The sequence below is a fragment of the Ovis aries genome, chromosome 3 (assembly GCF_016772045.2).
Source record: "Ovis aries strain OAR_USU_Benz2616 breed Rambouillet chromosome 3, ARS-UI_Ramb_v3.0, whole genome shotgun sequence".
In the NCBI taxonomy this organism is placed as follows: Eukaryota; Metazoa; Chordata; class Mammalia; order Artiodactyla; family Bovidae; genus Ovis; species Ovis aries.
This window is the reverse complement of record NC_056056.1, coordinates 115,642,051-115,657,152: the sequence shown is the minus strand read 5'-3', so window position 1 is coordinate 115,657,152 and position 15,102 is coordinate 115,642,051. Positions and strand designations below refer to the sequence as shown.

General features: G+C 35.7%; 1 protein-coding gene across 1 annotated transcript in view; it reads left to right on the top strand.

Moving 5' to 3' along the window:
* The window catches only part of PAWR (pro-apoptotic WT1 regulator), a 115,599-nt gene extending 100,833 nt beyond the window's left edge, over positions 1 to 14,766 (top strand). Inside the window, exons 4-6 of the mRNA XM_027967162.3 lie at positions 2,194 to 2,341; positions 4,680 to 4,784; positions 7,106 to 14,766. Coding sequence (XP_027822963.2) covers positions 2,194 to 2,341; positions 4,680 to 4,784; positions 7,106 to 7,192 — 340 coding nt within the window. The 3' untranslated portion in view covers positions 7,193 to 14,766. The remainder of the gene's footprint in view (positions 1 to 2,193; positions 2,342 to 4,679; positions 4,785 to 7,105) is intronic.
* The last annotated feature ends 336 nt before the right edge of the window (positions 14,767 to 15,102 follow it).

Sequence of the window (15,102 nt, the reverse complement as noted above, 5' to 3'; positions counted from 1 at the left end):
CATTAGAAAAGACCCTGATGCTGGGAAAGATTGAAGGCAGGAGGAAAAGGAGATGACAGAGGACGAGATGGTTGGATGGCATCACTGACTAAATGGACATGAGTTTGAGCAAGCTCTGGGGGTTGGTGAAGGACAGGGAAGTCTGATGTGCTGCAGTCCATGGGATTGCAAAGAGTCGGACGTGACTGAACAACTAGAAATATTTCAGTTTTAAAAAAAGAAACTAGTTTGATCCTCAGCCTTTTAAATATGTGTATGAGACTTATTTATCTGATAGCATCATTCTTTTCTTTAAAAAAATGATCTTAATTAGCCTTTTGTGCAAGAAGTGCTATATGTTTTCACTGTTACATAAAGACAAAGAAAAAAATGAAAGTTAGAAATTTGGGGGGGAGAAGATTTTTCAAATTGTTATGGTTCGTTCTACAGTACCTCAGTAAGTGATGATTTTAGTATTGCACATTTTCAAAATGTTATGATCCATTACCTTACAAATTTGATAAGATACACTTGGAATTTTATTTTCCATAAAAAAAAATCCATGCATAGGGAGTTAATGGATCAAAATTCTATTATTTTCATCAAAAATTGATTCACATTTAGCTGTAATTTTGATGGATAAATGATTGGAACTGGCTACCAGTAAAGGATTGAGGACAAACTTTGAAAAGTGTCATTTTCTGCATATTGGGTAAAAGTTAAAAATGAGCATCCTGGGCTTGCTCACATCACTTTAAAGTCTCTTCTCCTCTGGTCAGTATAATCGGTGAAACTGATTTTTCTGTTGTGAACGCTACTAAATCATAGAGGTAGTTTTATATATACTTTACCCCTTGTGATCAGCATTGTCATCAGTCCAACCTAGAGCAGGTTGATTAGCAAGAATGATTCCAGTCTCCGAGAGAGCCGCCAGGAAGCTCTGCCTCCTAGTGTTTTCACCTGATGTAATCCTTTCCCACATCTAGCGCAGGGTTGATGTGGTAGTGTGTCACTTGTGAGGTTAGGTCCTAGAGACTGCAGTGCCTGTCTTGGTGGCTGTGCCACTCTGTCTCTGGAAGCAGCTGTCTTGTGGTGAATGTCCAGTAGAGAAGCCACATACTGAGTAACTGAGGCTTTTGACCAGTCGCCGGTTTGAAACCGAGGCGTTTTGCCATCAGTCCTGTGAATGAGCTTACAGCGAAATTCTCCTCCAGTCCAGGCAAGCCTTCAGATGACTGTGGTCCTGACCAACGTCTTGACTAAAACCTCATACGAGACTCTGAAATATAAACACCCAGCTAATCTGCTTCCAGATTCCTGACCAGCAGAAGCTGTCAAATAATTTTGTTGTTTTAAGCCACTAAATTTTGGCATAATTTTTTATGCACTAATAGATAACTAATGCAAAAAAAAAAAAGAAGCAAGCTTACTATATTAAAGATTTACATGCTGTTAGTTCAGAGTGTGAATTGCTGTTTAATATGAAGAATTGCTATTTCATTGATAACTTTTGGTTAAATAAGAATTACAAAATGACAAAAGTTGCCAGTTTGACAGCTGTTTTTTAATAATAATTGCCTATATGCATACTTCCATTGATGATGACTCATTTTCATGTAATTCTTTTTCTTCTTTATCCTATTACTGAAATATAATTTTACAGGTCTGAATCTAATGCAACATGTAGGCTTATATTTTTTATGATGTTTTTCACTTTTATCTTTCCAGTGCATTTCTTACTAAGATATTGGCCCAGGAGGTAATGGAATTTAAAAATAAAAGGAGAAACGAAGTAGTTCTTCACTACTTTGTACATTTCTACTAGTCTACGTTAGGTCCCCGGTCATAGTTCTCAGAGTACCTTGCACTTAACCTTATTTGATGGTTGTCTTGGTTTATGTTCTTGTTACACTGGAAGTTCTGTGAAAGTCAGAGTCTGTGTCTGTGTTTCCTTTTACACCCTCAGTGCTCAAAACAACGTCTGGTGCTTAGCAGCTTCTCAGTAGATAGATTAGTCGAAAGAATTAATTTTTTTGTATTTTTATTGTATTGAAATAATTATTAACTTTAATAATTATAAGTAATTTGGCTATCATGATCATGTGTCCTCAGGGGAATGGTAATTGTTTATGGTAAATAGAAAATACTCTTGGCACTCTTCCTGCTGAATATGAGGTATCTTTAAAAAAATTTGTATCTTTTTAATTTCCATAGCACAACCACCGCCTCTGAAGAAGATGTCTCAAGTAGATTTCCCCGAACAGATAGAAGTGGATTCAGCAGGTATAACAGGGATGCAAATGCTTCAGGTAATTTGGTCTCAAGTAGCACATTGGAAAAGAAAATTGAAGATCTTGAAAAGGTATGAATTACAAATTATTTAAGATCTATGAAATTAATATACCATTAGGATTCCTTTTTCACTTTCATAGCAGCTGAGAGAGAAAAACTGAAATGTGTAAGGATGAGGCAGTACCAGAAAAGGGAAGAAAATGAGGGGCATGATGGGAGATAACTGTTACTGTTAATTGGTACTTGTACGTGTAGTCAAACAGCAGCTTTGAATCAGTCTTAATTAGATATTTCCTAGATGCGTAGTGGCTAAGCATTTTCTGATTTCTTAGTGCTTTTCTATCCAGTTCTGTTGATGTTAAAACTTTTCGAAATGGAGTCAGTTCTTGAATTGCTTAGTATTTAATGGCTCCTCTCATTCTGCCAAGAGTTATCTTTAATATTGATATATTGGACACAGTCTTTGCCTTTGCAATGGTTAGAAGTCCATGCTAGCAGTGTGTACTGCTGTGTGTTTATCATTATATAATCTATTCAGTTTGTAGACTTTCCTCTACGTTCTGAGTTAGAGCCTAGAGCTGCTGTGATGTCTGCAACAATTTTAAGAGTAAACCTGTTTAAGAGTATCTTTGTGTCTCAGACAGTAAAGAATTGGGCTGCAATGAAGGAACTGTGGATTTCATCCCTGGGTCAGGAAGGTCCACGCTGGAGAAGGGAATGGCTACCCACTCCAGTATTCTTGCCTGGAGAATTCAATGGACAGGAGCCTGACGGACCACAGTCCATGGAGTCATCAAGAGTCGGACACGACTGAGCGACTAACACTTGAGAACATGTCAAATGAATATTGACATTAATTTATTAACCATGGGTTCTCAAGTTTGTTCTGTAGACATTCAATCCCTAAAATTAATAATGATGCTGAATTACTTTCTGGTTGTTGAAAGCATGTCTTGTTGAATTGAAATTATTCCTTTTAAGATAAAAGTTGTTTTAAGTAGAGATTGAATTTTATTCTTTTTTATAACATTATGATTATTTTTAGTTCGCATTTGAACTTTAACACTAGTTTCTGTGAGTTTAAATTGAAAAACTTTAAGGGATATATAGTATAATAGTTTTCAAGTCTGTGCACGCTCAGTTGTGTCTGACTCTTTGTAACCCTTTGAACTGCTCCTCCGTCCTTGGGTTTGTTAGGCAAGAATACTGCAATGGGTTGCCATTTTCTCCTCCAGGGGATCTTCCTGACCCAGGGATTGAACCTGTGTCTCCTGCATTGTAGGGCGGATTCTTTACCTCCGAGCCATCTGGGAAGTCTTAATAGTTTTCAAGGGGGTTCATCAAAAAAGGCTTTTGAAGTTCACAGAAGTTTGGACTGAGTTGTTGGCAGCAGCTGATTAAGGAGACTGCCTGCCTGCTTTCCTCTGAGGTCATAAGAAAGAAGCCAAATTCTGGCTGGGACTTTTTCAGTTCGGCTTCACTTTTGCCTCTAAGATGGCTGACCCAGCCTAACGTCCTGGATTCTAAACAAGATTTCTCTGAAAAAGGTGTTGCACTGTTTCTTTCTGTTTGTTCGTTTGTTTTGTTTGGGGTGGTACTGCATGGCTTGGTGGGTCTCAGTTTCCCCAACCAGGGGTCAGACCCGCACTCCCTGCAGTTACGAGTGTAGAGTCGTAACTACTGGATGGCTGGGGAAGCCACTCCATTCTTTAAGGGGGAAAAAGGTTTAAAAGCTAACAATGATTTTCAGCTCCTTCATTTTACCCGTTTGTCAGTTAACTGGCAGAGCCAAAAGTAAATGGAGGATCCCTATTTTTGTTTTCCACAGAGCAATCTCCTTTTCTTAAACTTTGTATTTTGAACAAAAGTTTTGAATTTCCTTCAGCAGGGTATTAGTCATTTAATATTAAGAGATTTTATTATTAATGGTGGTGATCAACTAAAGAGCTAAAGTCATTGTGCTTAGTTGCTCAGCCATGTCCGACTCTTTGCAACCCTGTGGACTATAGCCCTCCAGGCTCATCTGTCCATGGGGATTCTCCAGGCAAGAAGACTGGAGTGGGTTGCCATGCCCTTAGACAGGGGATCTTCCCAACCCAGGTCCTTGCATTGTAGGCAGATTCTTTACCATCTGAGCCACCAGGGAAGCCCATTTGAGTATTGGTATTTGTTAAAAACTTGGGTAAACATTGCTTTAATCTGAAGTATATTTGACAACTCCTGTATTCCTCTCATTCCCTGGTTTTTTTCTGTGGGATGGGTTCCTCCTTCCCTCCCCAAGTGACTTAAGAAAGTCACTGGAAATCTTCATATGTCTAAGGTACTTCACCAGATTTAGTGGATGTATGCTATTAAGATTAGAAACAACTGTTACTTCTCAGCTAACACTTTGTAATTCTATGTACCAGGAGGTGGTAAGGGAAAGGCAAGAAAACGTAAGACTCGTGAGACTAATGCAAGAGAAAGAAGAAATGATTGGGAAACTCAGAGAAGAGATCGATTTGTTAAACAGAGTGAGTATTCACACAGTTCTCTTTAATGCTTTTGTGTTTTCCTGTCAGTTGGATGAAAATGCATAAATGTGAAGAGTTTAATAATGTGAAGTGAATGGTTCCTTCCTTTGTTAATGTCATGGTAATCTGAGGTAGTCAGGACTGTCGGTTCATTCCGCAAACTGACCTCCTCTGGCCAGTTATCGGTTGTGTTCCTGTTACTCTTCTGGGGATGGACTGTGAATGATTTGTTTTGTGTTATGCTGGAGTCTGGGGGTAAGAGGCGGCTTGGTCAGCACCGCACATAACACGTACAGCAGTCCTGGCACAGAGTTGCCTCGAAGAAGAACTGAAATTGCTCTTTCTTGCCATCAGAAACTCCACGAGTCTCTGTTTTTGTGGTATCTGACCACTTTTGCCCACTCCAGTTATACGTATTCATCCCCAGTTTTAGGCTTAGCCTTACTCCAAGTTCTCTGTTACTACCGGTCATAACACTTTTTCCCTTTCAGCCCCAGGATTTACTTCCTGCTTAAGAAGTAGGTATTAATGCTAGGCCATATTTAGGTAATGGTTATGAGAAGCGATTTCATAGTTTTCCTTTTTTGAAGGCTTTACATAAGATGGAGAAAAGAAATTTGTTTCAGGGGAAAAAGGAACAAATTCTTAATCCAGTCTTAACTCTGATTCTGAAAGCAGAGAAAATAGAAAGCTGCATTATATGCAGCTCATTCTAATACAGCTCCGTGGCATTAACTGTGGGGTGTACAGGAGGACTCTGAAGCTCAGAGTTTACCTTGCTCAAGGCCGTGTGTAGGAATTGCATAGTTATATGCTGAGCCAGTAAGTGACCTTCAGGTATTCAATAGCGTTAATTTTAAGTAAGCTCTTTCATTCTTGTTGACTGCCTTTCATCTTGGTTCAGAACATGGGCATTCCTCTGTTGGCTATAGAATGTGATTTAATAAAATCTGCAAATGTGTTTGATGTCTGTGATGTACTGGCACTGTCTTAGGCAGTGTGTTTATTAAAAAGCATAAGACACCTGCCTTTACAGAGTTTATAACCTAATGCTGCTGCTGCTAAGTCACTTCAGTTGTGTCCGACTCTGTGCGACCCTATAGACAGCAGCCCACCAGGCTCCCCTGTCCCTGGGATTCTCCAGGCAAGAATACTGGAGTGGGTTGCCATTTCCTTCTCCAATGCATGAAAGTGAAAAGTGAAATAATGATATATGAATGTATTATTTTATCATTTAATGATAAATCTTAGATAGGTCTCACTTTTAAGAATCTCATATCTTTATTATTGGTTTTTTTTCCCCCAACAAATTACTTTCCTGATATCATTTATTTAGTTTGTGAGTAAATACAAATTCTGTATTTGTACTTTTATAACTCAGTTCAAAGACAGTATACTAAATGTATCAGAATGCTGCTGTCCAATAGTGTGCTTATAATTCAGATTTATCTCTCCAAGTTTAGTATTTTGAATTGCAAGGGTAAATCTATAAATGTCTGCTTTTCTAACCATCAGTAAATAGTCTGCCTTGAAATCGTGTTTCTTCAAACTAAAAATTACGGTGGATTGTCTTTGTATTTATCGAGTGATTGTATTTATGGCAGTAGGATTAATATAGGCAACAGAGACCTGGAGTCTGATAATTTTAAAGCTGGAGGGTAATTACGTAGTGGCTTTTGCATTTTTGTAAACTTGAAAACCTTTCTCTTAAACGAATTATCATAGAGAAACCCTAATGTAATTTGAACCAGATCAACTCGGTAAGCCCCAGATCTCCTTTTCTGTATGCCTGTTATGTCACCTCCCCAGAGTCTCACTCCCCAACATGAACACTTGTTAAGGTCACCCAAGGTGGTGGAAGTCTGTATAGAACTTGTCCTTGGGTCCTTCGCAATGCCTAATGTGACACAATGTTTGCAGTCTGAGGCCCCAGACCTCTTACTGACTGCATATGTATTTAGCCCTTTCATTTGGGGAAGGAGGGATTTATTTTTAACTAAAAACTTGTTATTGATTATTAAAAATTGGAAGGTTCACAACAAACAGTGCTGCTTTCTGACTTCTCTCTAAAAGCTGAAAGATCTGACAGGAGCTGGTCTGCATCATCCTGGTGCCAGTGAGGAGTCTGGAGCGCGTGCTGCCTTCACCTGGGGCGCGCATTCCTTCCGAAACTGTTTTCAGAATGAGCCCGTGTTTCCAAAGTAATTGTTTATATGAATTATCTTTGAATGTGCATTTTGAAGTGTTTTTTTAAAATCACCTACAGAATATTTTTAAACATTAAAAAACTAATATATTATTTTCCTTTTTGTTTCCTAAAGGACCTAGATGACATAGAAGATGAAAATGAACAACTAAAGCAAGAGAATAAAACTCTTTTGAAGGTTGTTGGGCAGCTAACAAGGTAGAAGATTCAAGGCTCAGTGCGGAGAAATATTTTAAAACTACTGAATGTTATGGTTAATGCTAGGACAATATTCCTATGCTGTAATGCATTAAACTAACTATGTATATTTATTTCTAGAAAACAGTGGGTGTTTCTTTTCAAAATATTTCTTTTTCATTATCAGTTTCCAAAAGTATCAACCTTTTACTCCATGAATAAGTAACATCTTTTAGTTACTAAACTGGTAGGTTAGGCCTCTTTTGGTTTTGTGTGTTATGCAAATAATATATGGTTTAAAGTCACAACCATCTGAATATATTGCATGTATGGTAGTATGTTTTCTCCCTCAAAGAATATACTTAGTGTTTGTTTACATGAATTCAGATACTTTGGGGGAATTACCTGCAAAGGCCTTATTACTGATATGTGCAACTTTTCATATGTTGATGATATTTCATAAAGGCCTGTGTCTACTATCATTTTTCCTTTCAGCTTATTCTAAGCAATTTAGAAGAACATAGAGTCACATTTTTTATAACAGTCATCTTTAAAAAGGAAAGCTAAAAAAGTCACTTAATATCATGTACTAGTTGGCTAAATATAAAATTTAAGAGAATACTTGAATTGTGCTATATAGTAAATTAAAATGTACTATTTTGTATTCAGATATTGAAAAAATTTTTAAATCACTTTGACTTTGGAAAAACAGTTGTAATTTTAATGTATAATTTCTTATGTAGGTACTCCTTTTTTTATAATTATTCCAAGGTTTATAAGTGAACATGGAGTATTTTAAAGGTTGTTTATTCATCAAGCCTAAAGAGTATATATAATTTCAGTGACTGTATAAGAAAAACAATTCATATTCTTAACTACATGCATTAGAATCAAACCAAAATATTTATCCACATTTAAAACATTTATATTTACAGTAACAAAGCAGTGCATAAACAGAAATAGTACTGAAATATTTTGCTTAATTTCTGACTTGGCAGATAACACTGTGACACAGTTGTTCTCATATGAGAAAATTATTCCCCTACCTCAAATTTAAGGACTTTTCCTCTTAACTTTGGATTTTTAAAAACAGAATTATTTTGAAGAATTATGAAAATTTTCTCTTTGATCAAATAATAATAGTATTTAGACTTGTTTTATGTTACGTTTTCATGTTGAGTAAAGAAATTGTCTCCTTTAAGATACATTAAGAATGGTCTGTCTGATGTTGAATCTCTGATAGTACACCAGTTAATGTATGTAAATAGCTTGAACATAGTAAAATCCATTTTGGGTGCCTACCGACTCTTCACTTGCTATGTCACTTCATGATTCAGTTAGAAAATAGGGAGGGTAATTGCAGAGTAAATGGTGAATATCAGATGTTGAATTCTGACACTCTCTTCAGATTGCACCCTCTCGCCTGCCACATTCCCCCACTTCAGAAGTTCAATCTTGAGTAATCATCAGAGTCACCTGGATTGCTTAAAAGGAGTTCCTGGGTTACCACTTCTAGCTAGGTTTAGGTTGAGACCTTGGATAGAATAAGCTCAACATGTGGTGATTCGGATCATAATTTCGATTTGGAAACAGCTCCTCGTGCCTCTTTCCTCCCATAACTTCCATTGGAATCACTGAAATTAACATAATTTTAGCTGTCAGCATTATTTCACCCTTTAGTTTATTTAATAATTAACTTTGTTTCTCGAAAACTTCTCGTATGTCCATATATATATATTTACCAAAAAGTTCAATGATAGATTACCAAACCTGATATAGTTGTAGAATTACTGCATGAGGGCCTCCTTTGGGAGAATATTCCCAGCGTGGGAGTAGTGGTTTGCTGCCCGCTTGTCAGAGTGCCGTGCCACGCTCAGTCACTGGCTTTGGCTGTGAAGTCCTCATCTGCCTTTCTTTACCCTTGGATGTATGGCAGAAATACAGTATTGCCTTGTTTCCCATCTGTGGTTTGGATATTGTGAAAATGGTGTCAGTATCCAGCCTTAAAATATATTAGTGTACTCATTTTCCAAATAAGAGAAGTATTTTGAATTTTCTGTTTAATCCTTTGGGAAGTAGAGAAATATCTCATTTCCCTCTTTAAATTTATACCAGGTATTAATGCTTTTAAAGACCAAGCCATCTTAAAATTTTCCCTTTATTTCAGTTTACCAGGAACGTTTCCAATAATCAACTTTTACATAGTGGTACGTAGTACAGATGCAGAAAGGAGTCTGACAACTTTGGCAAAGCAGTTCATGTGCTATCTTCCCTTCCATCCTTAAAATGTACATTTATATCACATACAGGTTTGACACTGAATGTTGAAAAGCAAAGTAAGATCTGCTACAGATTCCCTTTAAATTTTATAAAAAGCATTGAGATTTTTAAAAGGTTACTTAAATGTACACTATCTTAAAATACTTGACTTTTGTCAATAAAGTGTTAGTATTTGTGAAATTATTAGTCCAATTCAGAAATATTTCTTATATTTCCTGGAAATTTGTGGCATAATAAAGCATATCCAGAGTTTATGTGTTTATGATATTATTTTCCAAACAATAAGTTTATTATCTTTAGGATAAACATGACTTGCTTCTGTGATTTCTGGCATATATTATCTTGCAAATTACTGAAGTTATCTGTTTTATCTTTCTAAAATTGTTACTGATTTTGTTGCACTACAGTTACCTTTAGAGAGGAAGAGGAAGGCTTTCCGCTGTATATTTCTAAGGGGATTTACTAGATGTAAATAGCTTGTCAAACCTGCCCAAGTAGTTTAGCTTGTCATACTTGCTCGAGTAGTTTATAAGCATCAGTAGATACCTGAAGCAGTGTATCTTTTAAAATAACTTTTTAATTCCAGTAGAAAGCAGTGTATTCCTAAAGGTGAAAATCCTACCTCAGTTACATGTGGTTTATATTTTCTGGATTAATCTGGATTTTTATAATTAGAAACTAAGATGCAAGTTTTAAAGTCCACTAATACTTTGTAGAAAACAATGCAAGTCAATGTAGTAGAATATCCACATGTTCAACACTGAAAGACACAATAGGAGGGACCTTGGGTTCGATGATCAGTTGGGTGTCCTAGACAATATTGCTATGTATAGTGATAGTCTTCTTTGTAATTCTTTGATCTTGACTCAGTACCTAGTAAGTTCATGCAGTATTGGCACTTATTTAATAACTACTCATAATGTTGTTGATAACCTGTTATAAGATTCAGGCATATGTTTTCATCTTGCAACACAAAAAAAACAAACACACCAGCTTTTCACTGAGGAGAATTTATTAAGTGAGGAGGAACTAGCATTTGGGAATTAGAACTTTAAGATAACATGCTAAAGTCAGTGGTAAATGTTATTATATCTAAACCATTCCTAATATGTAACAATAAACTTTCTTTTGCACTGGAACTGCGCTCTCATAAACAAAGGACTTCCCATTGATTAGGATTGTAACTAGTATTACTTATCTGAGAACTAGTAACACTTTTCTTTTGTTTCAATGAACTGAAGACATAGTACTAGTTAGACAGCAGATATTTTGCTCATCAGATCCATCAACAGAGGCACTTCCCCCCATGCTGTTGGTTTTCTCATTGATGGATAGAAGTTGGTCATTTGATTCTCAGTGTAGGCTTGAATCATTGCCCAAGAAAACCTGACTCCACATTGTTTTTTAATATGTTAAAGCATATTAAAGTCATATCCCCACCCCCACCCGCAAGTAATTATGTTGTGAGTATGTGGAAAAAGGTATGGTTAGGGGGGTATGTTACATTTTCACACTTACTCTTTTAGCAAGTATATATTAGTCAACTGGGGTATACAATTCTAGATATTACAGAAGTTTCCGAAAAATGGACATGGACCAGCACTTATATCTAGCAGTGTATAATCTGTAATGGTATGTAAGTAGCATTAGCTGGTCTAATCTTAATAGTCATTCAAAAGTATTCCTTTTTGTATTAGTTATCCAGCCATTGTATTTTAGCTCCAGATAATAGGTACTGTTTAATTTGCTGCAGCATTTACTGAATGGTGGAAAGACCTGAACATATTGGGAAGTATCTTTCCATGTTTCTTTCAGATAATTATATATTATGAAAAGAACATTTTAAAGCATTTGGAGCAGTAATGAAGTAAAAAGAATTCAACGTATGTTAGATACACCCAACTGTTGATGCTATTCAAATGTGATTTTGAGTTAGTTTTTCTGTATACATTATTGATTACTGATTTGTTTTTAGGTATTTAAGTCTAAAAAACAGTTCACATATTGGCAGTCACTTTGGTAATAATAGAATATTAGTGATGATCACTTGATGGACATTTATTACATGCTTATTTTGTTTCCCCTTCTGCATACCTTGATAGATGTATATTACTTTTTTTTTTTTTTTTTTTTTTTGGTAAACTTGTTTCTTGAAAGTTTTGACCATGCTATTCAGGGTGTTTAATGTTATGCTTTTCTTCTAAATTTAAGTCTAAGATGTCTGCTGTTACTAGTAAAGACCATATGAAAGCTAAAATTTACTGTTTTGTTGAAAAATCAGCTAATTCAGATAATCCAATTATTTGTAGAGAAATATCTGATAATTTATTGATTACTTTAGTATTGTGTAGACAACTCTCATAATTCTCATTGCATAGGTTTTTACTGGGGTAGTGAACATGATAAAGATTCACTTCTAATATGCTTTGCATGTAAAATAACAAATATTCAATAAAAAAGTAAATTTTCATTTAATTTTTAACACTGGTTAATTTTTTCTTCCTTCCTCTACCATCAGTAAAACCCTGACCTTGAGTTTTATTTTCAAAGTTAAAGGACAGTGCTAATTGTTCTAATTAGCTTTTGTGCCTCTTACTGAAACAATATGCAATACCTTAAAATCTTCAGAATATTATTGTAAAAGGAATTGTGTATTAACAGATGAAAATATAGTATTAATAAATCTGAATACATTTGTGGTGAGGCTTTTTGAAATAGTGAAGATGTGTACACATAATTGTCTTTGTGTTTTGAAACTACACAAATAATTTCTTAATCCAAACTTGGATCTATCATCCACTAAGTCAGATGGTGGTCAAAGAATTTCAGGTCCCTTACAGTTAGAAAAGATAAGTAGAGGTCTGGGAATGTAAAAATCCAGTCTTTTTTTTTTTGTAAATGGTTTACAGAACCTTTTGCCTAATGTGTCATTCTTCATACACCTGCACAGGCTAACGGGCCTTCTTTACTTCTAGAACTGTAGATTAATCTTCTCAGTAATGTCATACATGTCTAACAAGTGAACAGGCATCTTTCAGTCAGGCTGTTTAGACAATGTCTCAAGTCCTTATGTAAGAATGTACTCCATTAGCAAGTTTATCAAAAATATTTTGCAAAGTCTCCTAGTCTGCACTGGAACTGGAGCCCTTTATCTTAGACTTCATCAAATCCACCCCCTCCTCCTTTTTTTTTTTTCCCTCTCTCTCTCCTAGATTCACTCAGTGGGTGCATACAATTCTATGAGTAGCTTTAAACTACCTACATAATTTTTTAATCTCATGCCTCTAGTTTTCTCTTCCCACTTCTACAAGAGGTTACATTTTGTTCCTGGTCAGCTTCTTGGAAAGAACTATGTAATATTAGACCTTTATGTTAAAGAAACAGAACTAGTTATAATACCCTTTACAATCTCCCTCCTCCTCTTTTGGATGTCTAACCATGTAAGGCTGAAAAGAAAGCAAAATTTATCTCTTAATTCTGGACCAAACACACAATTCAGCTGTCACTTTCAAAAAACTACTATGACTAAATAAAGATGCTTTTAATAAAGGAGAAAGCTACTTGGTGTCAGTTAGTTGAGTGATATGAAAAAAAAATGAATATGACCCAGTTAGGAAAGGTAGATTTAAATCACTAAAGAAAATTATGCCAGTAATTTTCATGTTAACTATATTCTGTGTTGAAGTATGCAAAACCACTCAGTATAAATTATAGTCAATCCATATATGATTAGCTGCTGTACATGTTTAGATATACTATGGGACATGAAATTAACAGTATTTGAGCTTTTATCCAGGGAAATATTTGTGTTTCTTTAAAATGTAAACTATTAATATTTCTGTTATTAAATGAAGGTAAATGATGTCATCAGTGGACATTTTAGCTTTATGGAAGCAAATTTTTAAGAAAAATAGTAGAAAGGTATCTGATTCCTTTTATTATTCTTGTAGTGCAGAAGTATAAACAAAGATATCGGTCGGAGGCATAGGAAAGTTCATTTGAAGAACCTGCAAATCACTTTGGGTAAAAATACTTTCATCTTATACAGTGTTCAGAAAATGGGGAAAATTATAGCCTTTTGTAGTAGATTGAAAGTTTCATGTATGAATAGTTCAGGACAGTAAACATCACTAACTTGAAGTAAAATTATGCCAGTAATTTTCACATTAACCGTATTTATTATTTGAAGTAAATCAGTTAATCAGTGAAAATTGTAATTGGATGAATGGACATTTCAGAATGCTAATTAATGATCAATAGACGCCTAAGAGTACCTCTTGTAACTCTTTTAAGAGCAATATATCTTCAGTTCTGTTAAGCAGGGTAACTCAGTTAACAATTTGAACATAACTTTAACCCTAATTTCGTATAGGGCATCCTGAGTGGCTCAGTGGTAAAGAATCTGCCTGCCATTGCAGAAGTCTCGGGTTCGATCCCTAGGTCAGGAAGATCCCCTGGAAAAGGAAATGGCAACCTACTCCAGTATTCTTGCCTGGAGAAGTCCATGGACAGGGAAGCCCGGCAGGCTACAGTCCATGGGATCGCAAAAGGGTCAGGCACCTCTAGTGCCTTAACAATTTCATATATCGTGAAAACATTCGGTGGTTAGTTACTCAGTAGCCATATATGCCAGGCATTGTGTTCAGTGCTCTAAGTATTTATTTGATTCCTTAAACTTATGCAAGAAAAAGATTGGGAGATTAATTTGCTCAAGGTGAGAAAGCAGTGTTTTTTACCTTTTGCTGTGACATACTTTTATGACATAATCACTGTCCTGTTAAATATTTTCCCAGTGGTTCTGAGAGTCTGGTCCTCACACTGGTATCCTTGGCTTCTCTTAGAAACCTGTTAGAATACAAATTCTTGGGCCCCACCCAACAACAGAATGAGGTGAGGCCCAACAATCTGTTTTAACAAGCCCTTCAAATGATTCTCATGCAGGTCAAAGCTTGCAAATTTGCATCATGCATTTCTATTTTTAAGCAAAGATCTTGGTCTTTCTTTTGTCTGGACATTGTATAAGCAACATAACAAGAACTTGGGGGGTGGGGAAGTGATCTTCTCAGTGTTGCTTATGTTGCAAAAGATTGTATCAGGAAAAAGCCTCAGCATGGATACTGGCAGCTTGACATAAACCTATTAGTTTACTATTATCTCTGGAACTCAAATGAATTCTTAAGTCCAAGAGTCTGTAAATGAAATCTTTGTTTTTCTGTGTTAAGGTCGATCTCTTATTGCCTGAAGCTTTTTGGTATCAGAAGTGCATTTTTGTTAAACTTTAAACCTTAATGGGAGCAAATAAATGTATGTTTCATCAGAGTTATGGGTTTGTTTTTGTTTTCTTGCGTGTACAGATACTGTGGGGTAGTCCATGGGGAGACTGAATTTTCAATTTACTCTCTGTGGACTCAGAAATTGAATAGCATTTTCTCCTTAATTGACCAGTGATGGGAAATCCACAAACTTGCATCTCAATGAGTAAAGAAAATTAAAGTCTATTTGGGTTCATTGTTTTCTTATATTATGAGGTAGTTAAAGAATTACATTTTTTGTTTTGTTTTAACTTTCTAAAAGCTCTGGAGCAGGTTTTGATGACATAATTTTTATGAAGATACTACAGAGAGTACTCGAATACCCCCACACCCATTTCCCTCT